This window comes from Vulpes lagopus, chromosome 7, assembly GCF_018345385.1.
Source record: "Vulpes lagopus strain Blue_001 chromosome 7, ASM1834538v1, whole genome shotgun sequence".
NCBI lineage: Eukaryota > Metazoa > Chordata > Mammalia > Carnivora > Canidae > Vulpes > Vulpes lagopus.
The window spans coordinates 79096796-79117793 of record NC_054830.1 but is presented as its reverse complement, the minus strand read 5'-3'; the positions used below and the strand labels follow the sequence as shown (position 1 = coordinate 79117793).

The 20998-nt window shown below is 53.6% G+C and overlaps 1 protein-coding gene across 1 annotated transcript; it reads left to right on the top strand.

The window, feature by feature from the left end:
• The first annotated feature begins 8834 nt into the window (after positions 1 to 8834).
• Positions 8835 to 20206, top strand: GRHPR (glyoxylate and hydroxypyruvate reductase). The gene is made up of 9 exons (XM_041762695.1): positions 8835 to 8992; positions 10579 to 10709; positions 11641 to 11713; positions 12468 to 12584; positions 14229 to 14317; positions 15648 to 15752; positions 16489 to 16624; positions 17910 to 18040; positions 19866 to 20206. Exons 1-9 carry the CDS (start codon positions 8910 to 8912, stop codon positions 19985 to 19987), a joined length of 987 nt encoding a protein of 328 aa, XP_041618629.1. The 5' UTR covers positions 8835 to 8909; the 3' UTR covers positions 19988 to 20206.
• Positions 20207 to 20998: the final 792 nt, after the last annotated feature.

The window sequence follows — 20998 nt, the reverse complement described above, 5'->3', positions numbered from 1 at the left end:
AGCCTCTGGTTTGGGCAATTGAACTGCCTTCACCTTTTCTGTATTTGGAGTGATAGCCTTGTTGAAGTTTCTTGTCTAAGATTTATGATGTACTCAAGACATTTCAATGAGATTTTCTTTTTTTTTTTTTTATTTTTATTTATTTTTTTTTAATGAGATTTTCATTTGAAATGAAGCCAGTTTGGAGTCCAGAATGAGATGTGGGTTCCCATAGGAGTACCGGGTTCCTTCTACTAGACTGTGCGTGTACTGATATTGAGTTTTTTCCTGAGAAAGTAAGGCCCCTGGGCTCCTGAAGGGAGAAGGAGGTTTGGGGGTGGGGTCAGCACAAGGAACAAGAAGGGGTCTTTCCTGCCCCTAGCACACCTACAAAGTGAGGGGTTCCTGTACCCTATGGAGTGCTCTGAGCCTTTTGAGCTGGGCCGGCAGTTGCACACCTGTCTCAAATCACCAAGTCCTTCCCTGCTATCTCCATCATTAGCTGGGGTGTCTTGGTGCTGGAAAGCATGCAGGCACTGACAGGAGGTGGGGAGCAGCAGAGAGCACAGAGGTCAAGGCCAGCTCCCCTTGCTTGGCCTGCCACATCTCTGCTGCCTCCCATCCTCAAGCTCAAGAATAATCTCAATTCTTGGATTTTTTAAATTTTCTTTTTTTTTTTTTTTTTAAGATTTTATTTATTTATTCGTGAGAGACACAGAGACAGAGTCAGAGACATAGATGGAGGGAGAAGCAGACTACTTACAGGGAGCCTGATGCCAGGACTTGATCCCAGGACCCCAGGCTCACCCCGAGCCAAAGGCAGATGCTCAACCACTGAGCCACTCAGGCACCCCTCATTCTTGGATTTTATTTATTTATTTATTTATTGTTAAAAGGTTTTATTTATTTATTCATGAGAGACACAGAGAGAGAGGCAGAGACGCAGGCAGAGGGAGAAGCAGGCTCCATGAAGGAAGCCCGATGCAGGGGTCGATCCCGGGACTCCAGGATCACACCCTGGGCCAAAGGCAGGTACTAAACTGCTGAGCCACCCAGTGATCCCCAATTCTTAGATTTAAATAACAGTTTAGCCACTTACTAGCTGTGAGACCTTAGGCACGTTTCTTAAACTTTCTGGGCCTCAGTTTCCTCATCTGCAAAATGGGACTAATAATAGCACCCCCTGCAAAGAGTCGCTGTGAAGCTTACACAGTGACATGGGTGAAGGACAGCCCCAGACATACTGTTGGCACATAGTCAGTATTAACTCTGATAACATGTTGGAATAATGGTACGAATCGTTTGTTGAATGAACAGCTGGGCAGCACATAATTATGACTCAGAGATTTGATCAGACCAGCATGTATGGGCACCTGCATTGTGCCCCTGCTTGCGGGCACTTTTCCAGATGTTTCCTCATACAGCCCTTCACCATGGCCTCAGAGGCAGCCATGCTCCCAGCCTCCCAGCCTGCAGCTGCTCCACAGGGGTTCCATGATCAGGTGTCTCTGGGATGCATGCCCAAGCTGAATCACTCTATGTCTGAGTAGGTGGGGGGAGGAGATTAGGTTGTAAGGTCAGCCCTGGGGTGCTGCAGTGGGACCCCCAACCCAGGGGCCAAGGCTGGACTCTAGCCAGGACTGGGAGCAACAGAGAAGAGAGTGAGGTAGGCCCCCAGGACAGCTGGTCAGGGCTCAGGAGGATTCCTGGGTTGGTTCAGGTTCAACAGTCAAGATTCCAGGAGTCCGGGTGGAGACAAACCTTAGAAATGAGGTAGCAGCCAGATGGCCAGAAAAGATCCCAAGGGCCAAGCAGACCCGTCAGCTAGGCTGACCTAATCCAAGACTTCTGAGTCCTCTACACCCTCTGACAGGAGGGGTCCAGGGCCTGGAGCAGGGGAGGGGGTCATCAGGGGCAAGTGCCATAGCTCTGGGGAGTGAAGCCAGGGAGGGAGGCAGTGCCTGACATGGACGTGGGCATGAGCTGGGCCCATTTTCTTCCCCTGACCAAAGAGGTGAGGATCAAAGTCAATCCCATTCAGTCAACATTTCCTCTGTACTTCCCAGGCTCTGGCCCTGGGCTCAGTGCATACCAAGCACCATGATGTCCAATGATGGGTCCCCCATTCTGTGGTTTGGAAACCAAGGATCAGTCAGAAGTACTTTGCCTGATGCCACCTGGCTAGTTTGAGGTCGAGGCAGATATTCTGAGCCAGCCCTGTGCTCACAAAGCCTCAGAAATGAAACAGGCCACAAGTACCTAACTCTGCTTCTACAGGGGCTCTGAGATGTGTCCTCACCTACATTAGTGTACTACTACATGACAACCACAAAACAACAGCCCTTTACTGTCTCCCATATGACCGGTTACATAAGACTAGCTAGAGAGCTGAACAGAACAGAATATAAAGTTCAGAACTAGCCCCTAATAAATGCAAATTTAGTATATGACAGTGGGGAAAAGATGGATTGCTTCCTTAAAAGTGTTGAACAGCTTGCTGACTATTTGAAAATAAGTATGTATCAAAATACGTGTAAAAAAATTAAACCATAAAGGTATCAGGCCTAGAAAGCATGAAATGCAGTTAAAAAAACAGGGGCTCGGGGATCCCTGGGTGGCTCAGCGGTTTAGCGCCTGCCTTTGGCCCAGGGCGCGATCCTGGAGTCCCGGGATCGAGTCCCACATCAGGCTCCCGGCATGGAGCCTGCTTCTCCCTCCTCCTGTGTCTCTGCCTCTCTCTCTCTCTCTCTCTCTCTCTCTATGTCTATCATAAATAAATAAATAAAAATTAAAAAAAAAACCAGGGGCTCCTGGGTGGCTCAGCATCTGCCATTGGCTCAGGTCTGATCCTGGGGTCCTGGGATCAAGTCCTGCATCGGGGTCCCTGCAGGGAACCTGCTTATCCCTCTGCCTATGTCTCTGCCTCTCTCTCTCTCTCTCTCTCTCTCCCTCTCTAATAAAGAAATAAAATATCTAAAAATAATAAGTAAATAAATAAATAAATAACAAAACTATACCCATTATGAAAAAGACCCGTGACTGCATGACCAGTGGAATATAGCAGAAGTGATATAACATCATTTCCAGGCTCAGACCTAAAGAGGCTGGGAGTGTCCCCTTTCTGTTTCATGGAATGGCCCAGGGTTGAAGTCCAGGCTCCAGGGTGGGAGGAAGTCCAGGCCACATGCAGAGGTCCTGTGTACACATTGAGCCCAGCAGCCCAGCCGAGGGCCCAGCTGACAGCCAACCCCACCACCTGCGTCAGTGAGCAGACATATGAGTGACTCCAGCCCCACCACCATCTGAAACAAGAAGCTCTAGCTAAGCCCAGCCAACATCCAGAACTGTAAGAGATAATAATAGAATGATTGCTGTTGTTTTAAGCCACTGTTTTGAAATAATTTGTTACACAGCAATAGGTACCTGATACCTATGTGTGTACAAAATGTAGAATCCATAAAGAATAAAAATTTCTGCATTAAAAATAATTAACAAAATCATAAGACTAACATAAACTTGAGCAAAGACCACATTTGCAACTCATATTACAGACAGAGGGCCAATTTCCTTATTGTACAAATAGTGCCTGCAAATCACTAAGACAAAGATGCCCAGCTTATCTGCACAGGCAAAGCATGCTAATAGATAGTTTATAGAAAATGAAATGGCTTTAAATGTATTGAAGAATGTTCAATTTAGCTCAAAAGAGAACAATAATTTAAAATGACAGTAAGTATCATTTTTAAAAAATAACACACTAGAAAAATAGGTGCTTTCATACATTACTGATAGCAGTATATACTGAATGACTGTGAGAAGCGTTTTATCAGAATCTGTCAAAATTTATAGTGCATATATTTTCTGACCCAGCAATTTTGCTTCTAGGAATTTATCCTACAGCTGCTTTTATACCTGCGCACAATGACATCTGCCAAAGGTTCTTTACTGGGGCATTGTCATGGTTAAAGATGGGAAACAACCTAAATGTCCTTTAATAGCGGATTGTTCCTTGTTTATGGTTCGCCCCTACAGTGCAACCCTTTGCATCAATAAAAAGAATGAAGTGTACTGATGGTCTCCAAGATACACCATTCAGTAAAAAACAGGTGATGCAAAGTGTGCCTACATGCTGTGAAAGGAGTCGAATATTCTTGTAGATATGAAATGCCTGGAGGGATGTGACTGCTTCTGGAGGGAGGATCTGAGTTGGGGGGCAGGGGAGAAGAGAAACAATTCTATCTTATACACTGTGTACCTTCGGGAATTTGCGTCTTTAAAAAATATTTTATTTATTTATTTATTTGACAGAGAGAGAAAAAGAGAGAGAGAGAGAGCAGGGGGAGTAGCAGAGGGAGAGGGAGAAACAGCCTCTCCACTGAGCAGTGTGCCTGGTGAGTGGCTCGATCCCAGGACCCTGGGATCATGACCCAAGCCGAAGGCAGATGCTTAACTGGCTAAGCCACCCAGGCGCCCCTGGGAATTTGCATCTTGTGCATTTATGAAGTATTCCAAAATTAAAGAAAATGTTTATTTAAAAATAGTAGTTGAATAACTGGTTAACTGTCTGACAACGTTTTAGGTGAGCGGCTCCTCAAACCATATACACACAATGTTCCAAATGGATTCAATGGAAATGTGACATTGCATGTAAGAGTGAAATTATAAAAGCCCTACAAAAACTCCTTTTCTTACTGTCATTTTGAACTTCCGTGTGCTCTGAATCTCTATCTCTCTGCCAGAACTGGGGCCCTGGCTCTCGGTTGCCCAGGTGTCTCCTAGGCTGCCAATTCCCTGCTGCTGACTCTGAAACTCTGGCTCCAGCCCCAACCTGTCCCTGACCCTCAGACCTCATCTCTCTCCTAGGCTCTTCCACCAGAACCCCAGAACATCTCCCGGGTTTCCTGATCTCATCCCCTGCCAAGCTGAACTCACACACCTCTCCCCTCCCCAGCCCCTGCACCTCCTCCTGAATATCCACCCAAGTGACAAAGTGACAGCCATCTCCAAGAGTCCCCCTAAGCCAATACCTTAGATGTAGCTTCCCCCTTGGTCCCTCTTACCTTCTGTTATAGACCAAGTGTTTGTGTCCCTCCACCCCATTCATAGTTTGAAATCCTCATGCCCAATGTGATGGTATTAGGAGGTGAGGCCATGAGAGTGGAGCCCTCATGAATGGGATTAGTGTCCTTCTAAGAAAGACCCCAGAGAGCTCCCTTGACTTCCACGCCATGAAGACAGAGCAAGAAGACAGCTGTCTATGAATTAAGAAGCCCTCACCAGACAGGAAATCAGCCTGTGCCTTGACCCTGAGCTTCTAGCCTCTAGAACTGTGTTTGTTTCTTTAAGCCAAATAAATGTTTGTTGTTTCAGCCATCTGGTCTATGACATTGTGTTACAGTAGCCCAAACAGATTAAGACCCCCGTCCACTCCCACAGGCTTGCACAGTGGTTAAGAGCCTGGGTCTGGAGTCGGAGTGCTGGGGCTTGCATCCAATCACCACTCTTTTTTTTTTTTTTTTAAGATTTTATATTTTTTTAAGATTTTATTTATTTATTCATGAGAGATACACAGAGAGAGAGAGAGAGAGAGAGAGAGAGAGGCACAGACACAGGCAGAGGGAGAAGCAGGCTCCATGCAGGGAGCCAGAAGTGGATCCCAGGTGTCCAGGATCAGGCCCTGGGCTGAAGGCGGCGTTAAACTGCTGAGCCACCCGGGCTGCCCTAAGATTTTATCTTTAAGTAATCTCTACACCTGGGGCCCCTCAATGGCTCAGTGGTTGAGCGTCTGCTTTTGGCTCAGGGCATGATCCCGGGGTCCTGGGATCAAGCCCATGTCTGCCTCCCCACAGGGAGCCTGCTTCTCCCTCTGCCTATATCTCTGTCTCTCTCTGTGTCTCTCATGAATGAATACATTAAAAATCTTCTAAAAAAAAAATCTCTACACCCAACATAGGGCTCGAACCCACAACACTGAGACCAAGAGTCACATGCTCCACCGATCGAGCCAGCCAGGTACCCTGAACCTCACCATGCTTGCCCTCAGCTTCCTTATCTGTGAAATGGGCAGAATAACGGTACAACTCACAGAGTGCTGAGATGTTTAAATTAGTGAGTTCCCATGTCCAGTGCCTGCAATTTAGAAAGAGCTCCATTAATATTAGCTTCTTATTACATGATCAGTTTTACCCAGTGACCCTGTCTCTAATTCAGATCTTTCTCTCCCTACCACTTCACTGGTTCCCTCTTCATGGACCTTCAGCTGGCTCTGTGTTCCAGCTCACGCCTACTCCCCAGTAGCACTTACTGGGGCTGGGTGCTCTGCCTTGGGGGAGGAAGGCCCATTAATACCCCCTCCTGGGGCACCTGGCTGGCTCAGTGGTTGAGCATCTGCCTTCAGCTCAGGTTGTGATCCCAGGGTCTCAGAATCGAATCCTGCATTGGGCTTCCCACAGGGAGCCTGCCTCTCCCTCTGCCTAGGTCTTTGCCTCTCTCTCTGTGTCTCTCATGAATTAATAAATGAAATCTTTTTTAAAAAATGCCCCTCCTGCCCCAGTAGACAGGGCAGGTGTCCTGGTGCGTGGGAGGAACTGTACTCAGGTATCACCATTGAGTAACAGAATTTGGAGCCACCGGGCAGTGTTGTCCCCAGAAGGCTTTGCATGGAGACAGAAAAACATCTCGTTGTGTCAATGTTTGAAGTATTTCAGAAATTGTCCCTGCAGTGGCCTAAGCAGTGCTGATAATCGTCTGTGGGTTCGACATTTATTAATGTGTTACTTAGGGAGACGGCAGGGTGGAGTGGGGGCCAGGGATCCAGATGACCAGAGCACCAGCTCTGCCTGGCCTTGCTGGTGACTTGCTGGGTGAACCCAAACTGGACATGTTACCTCTCCAGGCCTGTCTCTGTTTCCTATCTGGGCCCTGAGGGGAGCAGAAAGGGATTCAGATCAAACTGGTGGAAAAGAGAGTGCCAGACAGGGTTTTTTATCCTCTGGTGCTCCTAGGGCTGGGCCCTTCCCCCTTATCCTAGCTAGGTCTTCTGTATCTGCATTTCTTTTTTTTTTTTTTTTTTTTTTAAGAGTTTATTTATTTATTCATGAGAGACACAGAAAGAGAGGCAGAGACAAAGGCAGAGGGAGAAGCAGGCTCCCTGCAGGGAACCTGATGTGGGACTTGATCCCAGGACCCCGGGATCATGACCTGAGCCAAGGGCTGACACTCAACCACTGAGCCACCCAGGCATCTGCATTCCTGACCAACTGCCAACTTCAGGGCAGGGTGTGGGTCTCCTTGGCTATGTCCATTTGTCAGACACGCACTCTGTGTGTTACATGCTGTGGTAACACATAGGACTATACGCAGTCCATCCTTTCAACAAACCATGATGCTGGCACTACTACTCTCCCCATTCCACAGATGAGCAAACTGAGGCACACCGAATTAAAGCCTTGTGGTGAGTGGGTGGAAGAGCTGGGATTTAGGCCCATGCCCACTGGCTCTGGAGCTTGAGCTCCTCACCTCTCCTCTCTACCACCTCAGTGCTTGATGGGCACCTAACACAGCCCAGGGCCCGTGCCAACATTGCTGGTTTAATCATCACAATAATCCTGAAACGTAAGTGCTCTTTACCCCTTTTTTGTAGCTGAAGAACTGAGGCTTAGAAAGGTGATATGAGGAGTGCCTGTGTGGCCCAGTTGATTAAGTCTCTGCCTTCTGCTCAGGACATGATCCTAGAGTCCTGGGTGAGCCCAGCACTGGCTCCCTGCTCAGTGGGGAGCCTGCTTCTACCCTGCTTGTGGGCATGCTCTTTCTCTCTGTCTCAAATTAATAAATTCTTTTTTTTTTTTAGGAGAAAGAAAGAAAGAAAGAAAGAAAGAAAGAAAGAAAGAAAGAAAGAAAGAAAGAAATGAACTGACCAAGAGGACACAGTTTATAAGTGGCAGAGCTGAGATTCAGACCCAGGTATGTCTGCCTGTGAACCCCAGGTGGGATACCACGTGGCCTATCCAGCACCTTGGCCCTGGCCCTAGGCATGGCCTGCCTCCGGCTGTCAGCAGCTGTCCAGCATGCCAAATGGCCCACAGCCAATTAAACTTCCCTTCACAATTGTGGGTCTCATATGGGGAAATTGCACCAGATATTAAAGAGGCCATATCTGGATTCAGACTGCCCTGGTCCAGCCTCCTAAGTATAGAAGGCAGAGGCCCGGCTCAGAGCGCAGTCTGTGACCAAAGGCCCCTGCCTGGAACAGGGTGGCCGTAATGGACCAGACCTAGCGAGGACGATTAGGGTGCTGGGACTGGGAATTAGGATGATTCCCGACCGCATCCCCCTTCTCCAGACACAGTCACACTAGGACAGCTGTAAGCATCCCGACAGACGTCCACACACACACACACCTCTCCCGGATGCCCCAACTCCAACTCCAGACACACCTGCCAGTCCCTGAGCCTCTGTGCAGTGAGTGCTCAGAGAGAGACCCGGGGGGGGGGGGGGGGGGGGGGGGGGGGGGGGGGGGGGGCGGCGCCAAGGGCCAATGCCGCTGGGAACAAGTTGCGTTCCCTGAGGGCTTGATCAAGCGCACACAGCTTTACGAGGTGCACTTCGGAGCTCGTTACACCCGCAGAAAATCAGTCACTACCGCGCCCTGAACACACACGGTCCCGGCTGGAGAGGCCCACCGGCCCCCTCTGCCCGCCCCCCAACTCCTCCTCCACGGCTCCGGCTCCCTACGCCCCTCCCCACGCGCCCCCCCGCCCCCGCCCCCGCCCCGCCCACCCCGCGCCGGCCCCGCCCCTGCCCACCCAGGCCCCGCCCCCGCCCCGCCCACCCAGCGCAGGCCCCGCCCCCTCCCGAGGGCCCGCCCCGCCCCAGGTCGCGTCCCGCTTCCGCCTGGCGGTCCGGGTCAGTGTCCCGCGGCTGCGAGGTGGATGAGGCCAGTGAGACTCATGAAGGTGTTCGTCACCCGCAGGATCCCCCCCGAGGGCCGGGCCGCGCTCGCCCGGGCTGCGGAGTAAGAGCCCCGCGCACGCCGCACGCCGCACGCCGCACGCCGCGTCCCCGGGCCGGGCCGGGCGGTGTCGGGGAGGGGGCTGCGGAGCCGGGGGTGACTCAGCGTCCCCGGCGGCCCGGGCGGGCCGGGGGCGGCCTCCTTACGCCCCGCTTGTTTCTGGCGGGGGGCGGGGCTGGGGCCCGAGGGAGCCGGGAGCCTGCGCCTGCGTCTTGGCGGCTCTTGCCAACCCGGCCCGGCCCGGACGGTCGTGGGGTTCCGGGGAGAGGCTGGAAGGTAGTTCTCCGCGGCCCAGCCTTGTGCCGGCTGCTGCGGGGACGCGGGGGCCCGCCGCTCCCCTGCAGGCGCAGCGCGGGTGAAGGGAAAGCCCTGGGGAGGGGAGGCCGCCTGTGACGCAAGGTCCTGGCTGTTCGTCCTTTACCCTAGAGGGCACTTTTGTCAGGGTCAGGGACCTTCGCTGTCGCTGACCTGGTCGCTTTGGACAGTTGGCAGGGACCTTTCGTCACCCTTAGATTGACGACTGCATGCCAGCTTTTCAGGTGCTTCGAATACATAAACCCATGGCAACACTGTGAAGTCGGGACCAGAAGTCGCATTTTACAGATGAGAAAACTGGGAGGGGTTAAGTGCCTTGCCCAGAGTCAGAGCTGTGGTGTGCAGGGCTGGGGTTGGAACTCAGTTCTGGCAGACTGCAGTGTGAGCGGGGGTCACACGGGTCCGGCTGCCCACGACAGGCCACAGGCCGGGAGGAGGTGGGACCCAGTCTCAGAAACCTGTGCCCTGTGAAAGTGAGATTGTGCGTTTTGTTGAATGCAGCCAAACCTTGGCTGAGGACCTGTGGGGTTCCAAGCACCGAGGAGGAAGGGGGAAGGCAGAGGCAAGAACCACGGTTCTGGCCTTAGGTTCTGGCCCAAGCTCACGCAGCTCTAGCTGAGTGCAGCGGGGACGGAGGATGAAAGGTAGCCTGCGCCGGGCACCTGGTCGGCCAGGCACTGCCCCAGGGTGTCCTGGGAGGTGCCGCCTGGGGTCCTGCGACTTGCCCCACGTGCTGGCTGGGCTGAATTAAATGGCAAGGACTGGGAGGCTGGCAGCACCCTGGGAACACCTCCACTGCCCACGAGCTGTGGTGGAAACCCTGAGGCCACGAGCTGAGGCCCTGAAACCCCTCCACGTTGCATTGCTCCGGTCTTGTCCTTCCTGGCAGAGTGCAAGTAGGAGACTTTACCCTGCATGGACTCCCAGGACAGGGTATTCAAGCCTCTTCTGGTGCAGGAACGGCCTACCTCAAGCCACACCCCCACCTCCACCCCTGTGCCCCCCTGGCCCTGAGGCCTCCTGTGAGGGTGATAAAGCTCTTCCTTGCTTTGACCTGAGAGCCGCCTGGAGACTTGCTTTTAGTCTAGGCTCTTGTCAGCCCTTGGTGATCTCCATTCTGTGACAGCCCTTTACCCTTAGCCGGCCTCTCAGGACAGTTCTGCGGCCACCCATGCCTGACTCTGACTCCTCAGCCAGCCCCAGGGAGCATTTGGGAGCCCGGGGTTATCTGTGAGCGCCCCTGCTTCTGAGTGTGGTCTTTCTTTGGTCTTCAGCTGTGAGGTGGAGCAGTGGGATTCAGACGAGCCAATCCCTGCCAAGGAGTTGGAGCGAGGTGTGGCCGGGGCCCACGGCCTCCTCTGCCTCCTCACGGACCATGTGGACAAGAGGCTCCTGGACGCCGCAGGTGTGTGCCCTGGGCAGGTCTGGGGAGCATTCCAGGGGTGTCTTGGCCCTGTAGGGGCACACAGTCTGCTGCGGCTGGCTCCCCACACGGGTCCTTGGTGACCTCTCCAAGTTCTGAAGGCATTCGCTGCAGTACTAGGCCAGGGGGAGCGACTGTGTGCAGCGCCCTCTTGAATAGGCATTGCTTCTCTCCTGGCTGTGAACCCCTGGACAGAGGCCCTAGGGGGGCAAAACTGTGGTGTGGAGGGAGTGGGTGTGAGGGCCCTCATCCAGCCCTGCCATGGCCTTGTTTATGAGCTTGAAAAAGGCCCTGTGCCTTCTGGGCTCATTTGTATCACGCAGTAGGCCTATGTCAGTGCCAAGCACCCCAGGCACCCAGGATGTGTGAGCCCCAGCCCTGGGTCTCAGCCCTGGGCCAAGGTAGGTGTCACCCTATAAGGTTGTTTTGAGGAAGAGTTCAGACTTAGAGGCTACTGGATGGGGCCCTCATGAGTCAGTGCCGAGCCAATCCCTGCCCCAGGGGGAGGGTGTGAGAGGGTCTCGCCTCAGGGGTGTCCCCAGCAGGGCCCCAGGTGCGTTCAGAGGAGACAGAGGCTTCACTGGGGGAACAGTCCCATGGATATGAGTGGAGGCCTTAGTGTCAGAGGCCCCACGGTGAACCCCTGCTCTGCCACTTGGCAGCTTGTGACTGCAGCCGGCCACTTGACATCCCTTAGCATCCCTTAGCCACAGTGTCTGTACGTGGAGGAGTAAGTCGGATTGTCAAGTCTGTCAGGTAGGGCGGTTCAGGATTTCAGCTAAAGAACAGAAATGTCAGCCTCTCCTCTTAGTCTAAGAAAATAATAATAAGCAGACAGCCCCACGATATCCACAGGGTTGCGGGTTTGAATCCCACGAGGAAAGATGCAAACAATGCTTTTTCTGCACAACAGGAGCCAATCTCAAAGTCATCAGCACAATGTCCGTGGGCGTTGACCATTTGGCTTTGGAGGAGATCAAGAAGCGGTAAAAGCAGCTAGCTAGCGCTCTGGAAAGGGCCTGGGGTGAGGGCTGACCCCCAGATTGGGAAAGGGAGCTTCCCAATAATATTTATTTGCTCATATCCCTGCCCCCTTCAGTGAGAAGGTGGGGGGCTGACCATTCAGTCTGTCCACCTGAGCGTGGGGCAGATACGATAGGCCCCAAACTGTCAGAAACTGTGGGTAGCATCTGCAGGGTAGCCCCCTTTCCTGTTCAGCCTGGCGTTAGGCCTCACAACAACTCCTCGGAGTAGGAAAGGCTAGTAATATCTCCCTCTTTATTTTTTTTTTTTAAGATTTTATTTATTTATTCATGAGAACACAGAGAGAAAGAGAGAGGCAGAAACAGAGGCAGAGGGAGAAGCAGGCTCCATGCAGGGAGCCTGACGTGGGACTCGGTCCCGGGTGTCCAGGATCAGGCCCTGGACTGAAGGCGGCGCTAAACCGCTGGGCCCCCCGGGCCGTCCTATTATCTCCCTCTCTAGATGAGGAGTTTTGGAAAGGTTGAATAGTTCTTCACCCCAGACTTTGGGTCCTGATCTTTCATTTTCGTGTCCTTCCCCAAGCAGGAGGTTCGAGCCAGGAAGGAGGGCCGGCCGTCCCTGAGTGCTTGCTTCCACCCTGGGGCGGGAGGGGGGGGTGCAGAGAGGGAGAGCAGAGCAGCAGCGTGGAGATGTCCCAGAGGTAGGAGTTGGTGAAGGTGCCCGCGGCCGTGGTGCCACCAGGTCTTTGCTTCCTAGCGGCATCCGTGTGGGCTACACCCCAGATGTCCTGACCGACGCCACGGCAGAACTCGCCATGTCCCTGCTGCTCACCACCTGTCGCCGCTTGCCAGAGGCCATCGAGGAAGTGAGGAAGTGAGTGAACCTCTGACAGGAAGGCTGGCTTCCCCAGCAGCTGGTTCGGGGCCCAGAAGTGATCCCCTACCCCGGTGTGCCCTGTCTAGTGAGCAGGGGCAGAATCTGTCACTACTCAGATCCGGGGCGGAGCTGAAGAGAAGGGTGGGGAATCGTGGTGCGGAGGAGAAACCCTGAGAGAGGAAGATGGGAAGGGACAGAGCCATCCTGCCTGGTTGGCGAGTAGGGGCAGGAGTGGGGATCACGAGAAGTAGCGGGTGGGCATCCTCTTGGGCACTTGGAGGAGACGGGTCCACCATCCGTGTTCGGGATGCAGAAATCCCAGGAGCTCTGGAAACAGGGTTGTTTCATGAATCTTTTGGTAGTAAAACCTGACTGGAAATAACAGGAATCTCTTTATGATCTTTATTTTTCTCACTCCATATGAATATTCCTGTTTTGCTGTTGATGTACCGATGCATTTGCCAATGGGTACCACCCTAGACGCTGCTGAGGGTGTTACATACGGTAGAGAACATGCACCAAACAGCCTTTCTAAAACCTGAAAATTGAAAAACGGGCCTGAGGGTTTCAGATCAGGGATTTGGAGCTATGTGTCCATTATTGGGGAAGGCGGTCCAGCTGTGTGGGGCTGAGGCAGAGCCAGAGCCTGAAGGCTGACACCCTGCTGTCCCACTTACCCTCCTGTCAGGGGAGTCGGCACCCCCTGGGGAGTGGAGGCCGTTCAAGGCAGGCTCTGTCCCCATCTGCCTGAGGCAGCAGGGTGGGCCTATGGCTTTACCTTGTGTTGCTTCCCTGGGGCCCTGAGAATACTGGTTTTGGAATCCCACACCCCAAGGTTGCAGCTTGCTGCCCCAACCTCTGCCCTGGCTGCATGACCTCAGGCAGGGCACCCTTTCTGGTCTCAGTTTCCCTGCCTGCAAAACAGGGTGAAAACTTCTAAGGCCCCTTCCAGTCCTCGGATTCTGTGTCCCCTGTTTTTATTTTTTTTTTTTAACGATTTATTTATTCATTCATGAGTGACACAGAGATAGAGAGAGGCAGAGACACAAGCAGAGGGAGAAGCAGGCTCCGCGCAGGGAGCCTGATGTGGGACTGAACCTAGGATCAGGCCCTGAGCCACCCTGAGCCGAAGGCAGACGCTCAGCCGCTGAGCTACCCAGGCACCCTTCCCCTGGTGGTTTATTTTATTTATTTTATTTTATTTTATTTTATTTTATTTTATTTTATTTTATTTTATTTTATTTTATTTTATTTTATTGAAAGATTTTATTTATTTATTCATGAGAGACACAGAGAGAGAGGGAGAGAAGCAGGCTCCATGCAGGGAGCCTGGTGCGGGACTCAATCCCGGGACTCCAGGACCATGCCTTGAGCTGAAGGCAGGTGCCAAATCGCTGAGCTACCCAGGGATCCCTCCCCTGGTGGTTTCAAAGGAAGAGTCATTCTAGCCGCTTATCCACAGTGCTCAGTGGCTATGGGTGTAATTCGTGCTGCTGTCTGTCCTGGGACCCAGAGAGCACAGTCTTCTAACCCTCGGACTGCAGCCCCTGCCTGGGGGTTCTGGGTCTGAGAGTTCACAGAGAGCCCTCATCTTTGCCTGAGGCTGGGGCTCTTACCTACCCTTCCCTACTCTCCCCACAGCGGTGGCTGGACCTCGTGGAAGCCCCTGTGGATGTGTGGCTATGGACTCACGCAGAGCACCGTCGGCATCATCGGGCTGGGGCGCATAGGTGAGCCTCCCAACTTCCCACTGGCCTGGCCCAGTGACCCTGTTTTGCTTGAGTCTCTGGTGCCCTGTGTCTGGATGTTGACTATCCTTTGGAAAGAGTGGCCACAACTGGCTGTTCCCAGTGCACTCTGCGTGCAGGAGGGACATCGACTGAACAGACACAGCTTAGTGAAACACAGGAAAAACAAAAAATAAATGAAATGAAAACAGGAGTTCCTTAAGAACTTGCTGGGTGACAGAAGCAAGTCAGGATTCTTTAGGGATACAGCTCCATACAGAACAGTTGGAAGCGATGATGGCTGGGTTGGGGCTTTTAGGAGGGGCTTCCTGTGGGACACCTCGTGCTCCCCTAGGCCTGCTAGAAGGCATTTGACTCGTAAAGCTTTTTTTCTTTTTTAACATTTTATTTATTTATTCATGAGGGACACACAGAGAGAGGCAGAGACACAGGGAGAGGGAGAAGCAGGCTCCATGCAGGGAGCCGGATGTGGGACTCGATCCCGGATCCCAAGATCACACCCCGAGCCAAAGACAGACACTTAACCACTGAGCTACCCCGATGTCCCGATACATAAAGCTTTAACTCAGGAACCAGAGGGTCCCGTGGGCAGAGCTTACCTGTGATTCTGCGGATGAGGCGGGGCTCTTCTTCCAGGGGGCGCTGCTTGGCTTGAGCTCCGCCAGGCAGCTGTCAGTGGTTCTCTGGCTCCTGCCTGGTCCAGAGGTGAGGGGGAGGATGGAGAGTGTGGACAGTCTGGCCAGCTAGCAGTGCCTCTTACCCCAGAGAGCTCCTTGGAGGAACCCACTGGCTTTGGGGCAAGTTCTGATTCTGAAAATCCAGCAGCCCAAGCCTGCCTCTGTAGCAGCATGTGTGAAAATGTCTTAAAGATTTGGGGCGAGTTGGCAGTTTGGCAATGCCCCTGGAAAGTCGGAGGAGGTCTTTGGCGGCCTAATAAAAGCAGAGGGTCCAGAAGGCAGCAGGGAAGGAGGCTGCTTGGTCAGACTGCTCCCGGAATGCCAGGTCCAGTTCTCAGGGATGGTTAGCAAATGGCCCTCAAGATGCCCAGGACCATGTGAGGACAGCGCAAGCCAGTTTCAGCCCCAGAGGAGCTGTGGCGCTGTCTCCAGATCTCTGAAGGGCTGTCACATGGCCCCCTAAGGGCAGTGTGGGCTGGCAGGGGACAGCTTAAAGGGGCAGGGCCAGTTAAAGTCAGAAGTGTGCTGATGAAAGGACCCCCACCCTATCCCAGGGGCTCCCTGTCTGGAGCTGCTGGGCACTGCTCCTGCTCTCTGAGGGGTTGGGGACGAGCCAGAACTCTCTTTGCCGCCAGGCCAGGCCATTGCTCAGCGTCTGAAGCCATTTGGCATCCAGAGATTTCTATACACGGGCCGCCAGCCCAGGCCTCAGGAAGCAGCAGAATTCCAGGCAGAGTTTGGTAAGTAAAACCTTGATTTCCACCGGAGCCCCATCTGCACTCAGTTAAAGGGGTCTCTCTGTTTCAGTAGCGGCAGCATTTTCGGGTGGAGTGCAGGAGCTCTGGGTGCGTCTGGGGCCTGCGGTGTCCCTTAGGTACCAGCTAATCAGCTGCCCTTGATGCAGGGCCCAGCCAGGGAGCACGAGGACTTAACCCAGGCCACACAGTGGGCTCTTTAAGTGCCAGAAGAGCTCTCCAGGTCTCCTGCCTTTCAGAGTTCCTTGTCACCACTGCCCATGTCAGGGCAGAGCAGCAGGGATGGTGACAGGTGTAAGGAATTGCTGGGAACTTTTGCTCTGTTTCCTTAATAAACTAGCGAGCACTGTCACCCAGCCTTGTGTCCAGTGGATCCAGCCCCCTGGCAGGGCACACGGCATCGTGAGCAGAGGGCAGCTGGATTTGAGCCATTCTTCACCCCCTTTGCACATTGGGCCGTGTAAGAACCAGCCCCTGCCCCTCTGTGGCCTCAGTCTCCCCCTCTGTGAGACCAGGGGGCAGGGCAAATGAGGTAGGACCAGGATCCCACGAGTGGCTTTTGACCTTGTACAGTTGTCAGAGGTGCTCAGGTAGACATGAGGCCTTCGGGAAGCATCTTGGGAGTTTCCAGTTTGGCAGGAAGAGGCAAGGGTCTGGTCTCCCTCCTTTTGCTGTCTCCAGCCGGGGACTCAGCATCTCATGGAGCCCTGCCCTCCCCCAGTGTCCGCCCCCAAGCTGGCTGCCGAGTCCGACTTCATCATCGTGGCCTGCTCCTTAACACCTGCAACCAAGGGGCTCTGCAACAAGGACTTCTTCCAGCAGATGAAAACCACGGCTGTGTTTATCAACATAAGCAGGTACGCAGGGGTGGCCCAGGCTCCCTGGGGCACGAGCAAGCCGAGAGGGGCCGTCCCTGCTGCTGTGATCCAGGGCTTTCTTCCCCATGGCTTGTCCATGAGCCCTCGGGCAAAGCTTACCCTGCAGAGACCAACCCGCCAGCTGGCTCCAGCTCAGGAGTACAGTAAAGGCCCCAAGAGAGGGCCCAGGCTAGGGGGGGAAGGCTGTCAGAGCAGGTCTGGCATGTCGGGTTCCTTGCAGTACCCCAAGCCGTGCTGGTTCAGGGAGTGGAGGCCTGATAGCAGTGGGTTCCCAGGTAACCGTGGGCAGCCCTGTTCCCCTCTACCGCAGAGCTGGATGTAATGATCTCAGCAGCCCTTCAGAGCCCTTCAGACCGCCCATACACCAAGCCTGGGTCTGTCTGGCTGTCTGAGTTAGTGACAGCTTGAACCTTTGTGCTTCTGGAAAGAAAGACCCAAACCCATGTTAGAGAAGCAGACCTTCCCTCTGCCACTCCAGTCCCTTTCTAAATGGTGCCCTGCTTAAATCCGTTTGGGGGCAAGTACAGGCCAAGGAAGGGATTTCATGGGGTCCCGCTCAGGTCTCTCCACTCTAGAGGTACTGTAATTATTAATGTTTGGCTGGAAGGGGGGTGACCTAGAGGGCGAGTGAGATGCCCAGGAGCGCAGGGCTGGCCCTGACGGCCAACACCGTCCCAGCTTCCGCCCTCCGAGCACCTGCATGGACCTGGGGCTGTGTGGGGCTGCATGGTTTTCTGCTGCACGAACCTGACTCCGTGTTCAGCATGGAGGCTTGGGCCAGTTGTTTCTTTACTTCCGGGGCCCAGTCACAGGAGAGAGGGCTGCTCGCTCAGACACCATCAGGCGTGTCCCCGTGTTAGACACGTGCCCGGCAGCGTGCTGCTGTGGGGGTTCTCAGTACGTTCTCTTGGGACACATCTGAATGGGGCTCCACATGAATGCAGGTCCCGGGCCCTGTTCCCGCAGTAGTGGGTCAGTGGGCTTGTGCCCCCCCGCAGCCTGGGAGTTGGGTGTTTTCTCCATCTTCCAGGGGAACGTGACACGCTTGCCCAAGGTAACACAGCTTCAGGGTGGTAGGGCTGGGGCTCTCAGTGCTACCGCACAGACTCACCATAAAGAAGCATCTTGTCAGACTTACTGCTTTAAAAGTCAGTGCCTAGGGTGCCCGGTCAGCAGGGAAATCTGCCCAGTGGGTGGTTCTGCCCAAGAGAAGGCCTGCGTGGAGGGAGCTTCGGGGCCCCCATGGCACCGTTCTCATTCCCAGGGGAGATGTGGTAAACCAGGACGACCTGTACGAGGCCTTGGCTAGTGGGCAGATCGCAGCTGCTGGACTGGACGTGACGACCCCGGAACCGCTGCCTACAAACCACCCGCTCCTGACCCTGAAGAACTGTGGTAAGAATGGGGATTTTCTGATGCCAAGTCCCACGGGGCCGCAGAAGTCAGGCAGTGTGGAGGTGATAGGTGCAAAGCTGCTGTAAGCAGTACCAGGCACAGAGGGACACAGCTGGAACCATATGTGTCTATGTTGAGTGACAATAGCTCACTGTAAACAGGGCAGGGGCCTCCTGAGCCCATGCATCAGGTCTGTGTCCCTGAAGGAGTGACCGGGGGAGGGGAGGTGGCGGGGGTGGATTTGTAAAACGAAGGGCTGGGCTGCATGTCTTCCATCCACAGGTAGTTGTCAGTAAAACCCGGTACCATAAACCCCCACTACCAGCTTCAGGGTGAGAAACTAAAGACGTGATCGTGATTCCAATTATTTGGAACTTGCGCCAATTAGTCTGTTGGCTCCAAACCTCCCCTTGTACATTCTGCTTTGGGAAGCAGGCCCTGGGACCCTGCACACCTGATTTCTGCTGGGCCTGCCAACTGCCGGGTGGCAGGACTTGGCCTCCCCCGCCCCCTCACATGTCTGTCTGTCTGTGTCCGTGGGCAGCAGCCGCTCCTCCTGGCAGCCGGTGAATCTAGTTTGCAGGCTTCCCAGCATCAACTTGGCCATCGTGCCTGCTCAGAGGCACTGCTGCAGAGGTCGGAGTTGCAGCTCCCAAGGGACCCTTCCTTCAGTCATCTTGAGTTGTTTTTCTTTTTTTTTTTTAGTCATCTTGAGTTTTAACAGTGCTACCCATTCTTCCTCTGTCCCCCAGCCCAGGGAGGTAGATGTTTCTAGTGGTCGCTGTCTCTGACACCTTAGCACAGTGGTTCTTAAACTTGCGTGTCCGTCAGTCACCCGAAGGGGTTGGGTAAGGGGCCTCTGCACCAGTAGGTGCACGGTGGGACCTGGAACCCCGCACCACTCACCTGCCCCCACACCGAGGCCACTTAGAAGCACTGCCTTGGTATTCGCTTCTCAGCCTCCCCAGTTACTTTGTACCTGGTTAACAGCTCTTTATATTCGGTTCTGTCCAGGTAGCTGGTGTGCTTTGTCTCTAGACACTAATCCTTCACTGTAGGGTCTGAGCCAGGCCCTGTCCTTTACGTGCATTCTGGGATGGAATCCCACAGAGAAGGTCCTTAGCTGCCTTCCATAGGGAAGGCTCCCTTTATTGTAGCCCTTGGAAACTCGATGGTCCCCACTGTCCACACCAGGCCGGAAGGAGGAACGCTGGCTGTCATGTCTGGGCTATTGCCCACAGCTGGGAAAACCATCCCATCCCTGCATGCCTGGCAGCTCAGCTCAGTGCCCCAGATACTTCTTTCAAGAGGCATTCTTTAGGGACAGTTGACCTCACTTGTTCTGCAGTGGGGCCAGATGGAGCTGGTCTGTCCACCATTTCGACTTGTAGCTATTTGTGTGCACCAGAAGCCCCCGGGACCCCACTTTGAGGGGCCCGGGTGTGGATGATCAGCGCTGAAACTCCTAAGCTGAATTGGCACCTGGTTTTACCATCTGCTCTCTGAAGGGCTGTGTGTAGAGAGGCTCCAAGACCTCTCGTGGGCTCGACATCCTTGTACTTAGGATATGAATCTCTCGCCACCGTTGCATCCGGGTTTCAGTGACCTCAGCCCCACAGGAGTGGAGCACATAAGGACAGTAGGCAAATCAAAGACAGAGGACAGGAAGGCAAATCAAAGAATGCTAAAGCAGGTTCTCTTCATTATTCTTACTGGCAACCCTAGTCAGGAAAACAGGGCCCACTTTAAGGCTCTTGAAACACGCTTCCCCAAAAAAACAAACAAAAAAAAACCACCCTCACCTCCCTCTTCCTCCCTTTTCCAGTGATCCTGCCCCACATTGGCAGCGCCACCTATGGAACCCGAAACACCATGTCCTTATTGGCAGCTAACAACTTGCTGGCTGGCTTGAGGGGGGAGCCGATGCCCAGTGAACTCAAGCTGTAGCCAGACAGGAGCTGCTGAGGGTCAGGAGGCCCACAGAGCCCTCGGAGTCTGTCAGGGAGCACGGGCTTGATTTGGACCCACCGGACGGGAGCCAAGGAAAAAAAGTCTCTGTTCTGATCCTACAGAAAGAAGACTGGTGCTGATACAGGGGCTTGCCACATTTGTGGTTGGAAATACCTGAGCCAAAAGTATGTGATACTATTAAATATCTTCCTGAGAGACTGTGTGGGCCTGTAACTAGGAGAAGTTAACAGGGGCATCTGGTGACCTGAGGGTTCTGTTCCATCCCTGGTCCTCACCCCGCAGCATGTGAATTATGGGAACCTGTCCAGACTACCTTACCTCAACCCCTTAACCTGTCCCTCACTGAGGATGGGACAGCCATAGCCCAGTGGTGACCGTGGCACTTAAATCTGCTACCTAGACCATCAGATTAAATATACATGGCAAAGAGAACCAGGTAAGGTCACAATCCTCTTATTGTTTTGGTCAAGAATAATTGGAGGTAGGTGAATTTCTTAAGTTTCTTAGGTTTTATTTTAAAATCCATTTTAGCACCTTCACACTTGGATCCCTTTGTCCATTCCCCACCCCCCTGCCCCGACCCCTACACCCCAGGCAGATGCCCTTTTTCTGGTGACCACCTCACTTACTCCTCCCTCCCAAGGCCAAGGCCCTACTCTGGCCCAGAGAATCGGTTCCGGCTCTTCCCCGCAGCCAAGCCGACAGATGTAGCGTTCAGCCCAGCAGGCGGCTAAGGGAGCAGCAGAAAGCGCGGGATGAAGCAGGCTGGCTAAGAGGAGAACTGGGTGTGTGGAGAACAAAACCTGTCATGTGTCTTCGGCTCAGAGTGCAGGGAGAGCAGAGGGACCGAACCGAGGGAATGACAGTCATCATGGCTGGCAGCATTAAGGGTTATTTTGTAGGAGGCTTGGGTCTTGTTTTTTTTTAAGTATTGGTCAAAGCAAGGTTAGGAGAGAAAGCCATACTACTTCCGTTTTTTCTTTCAAC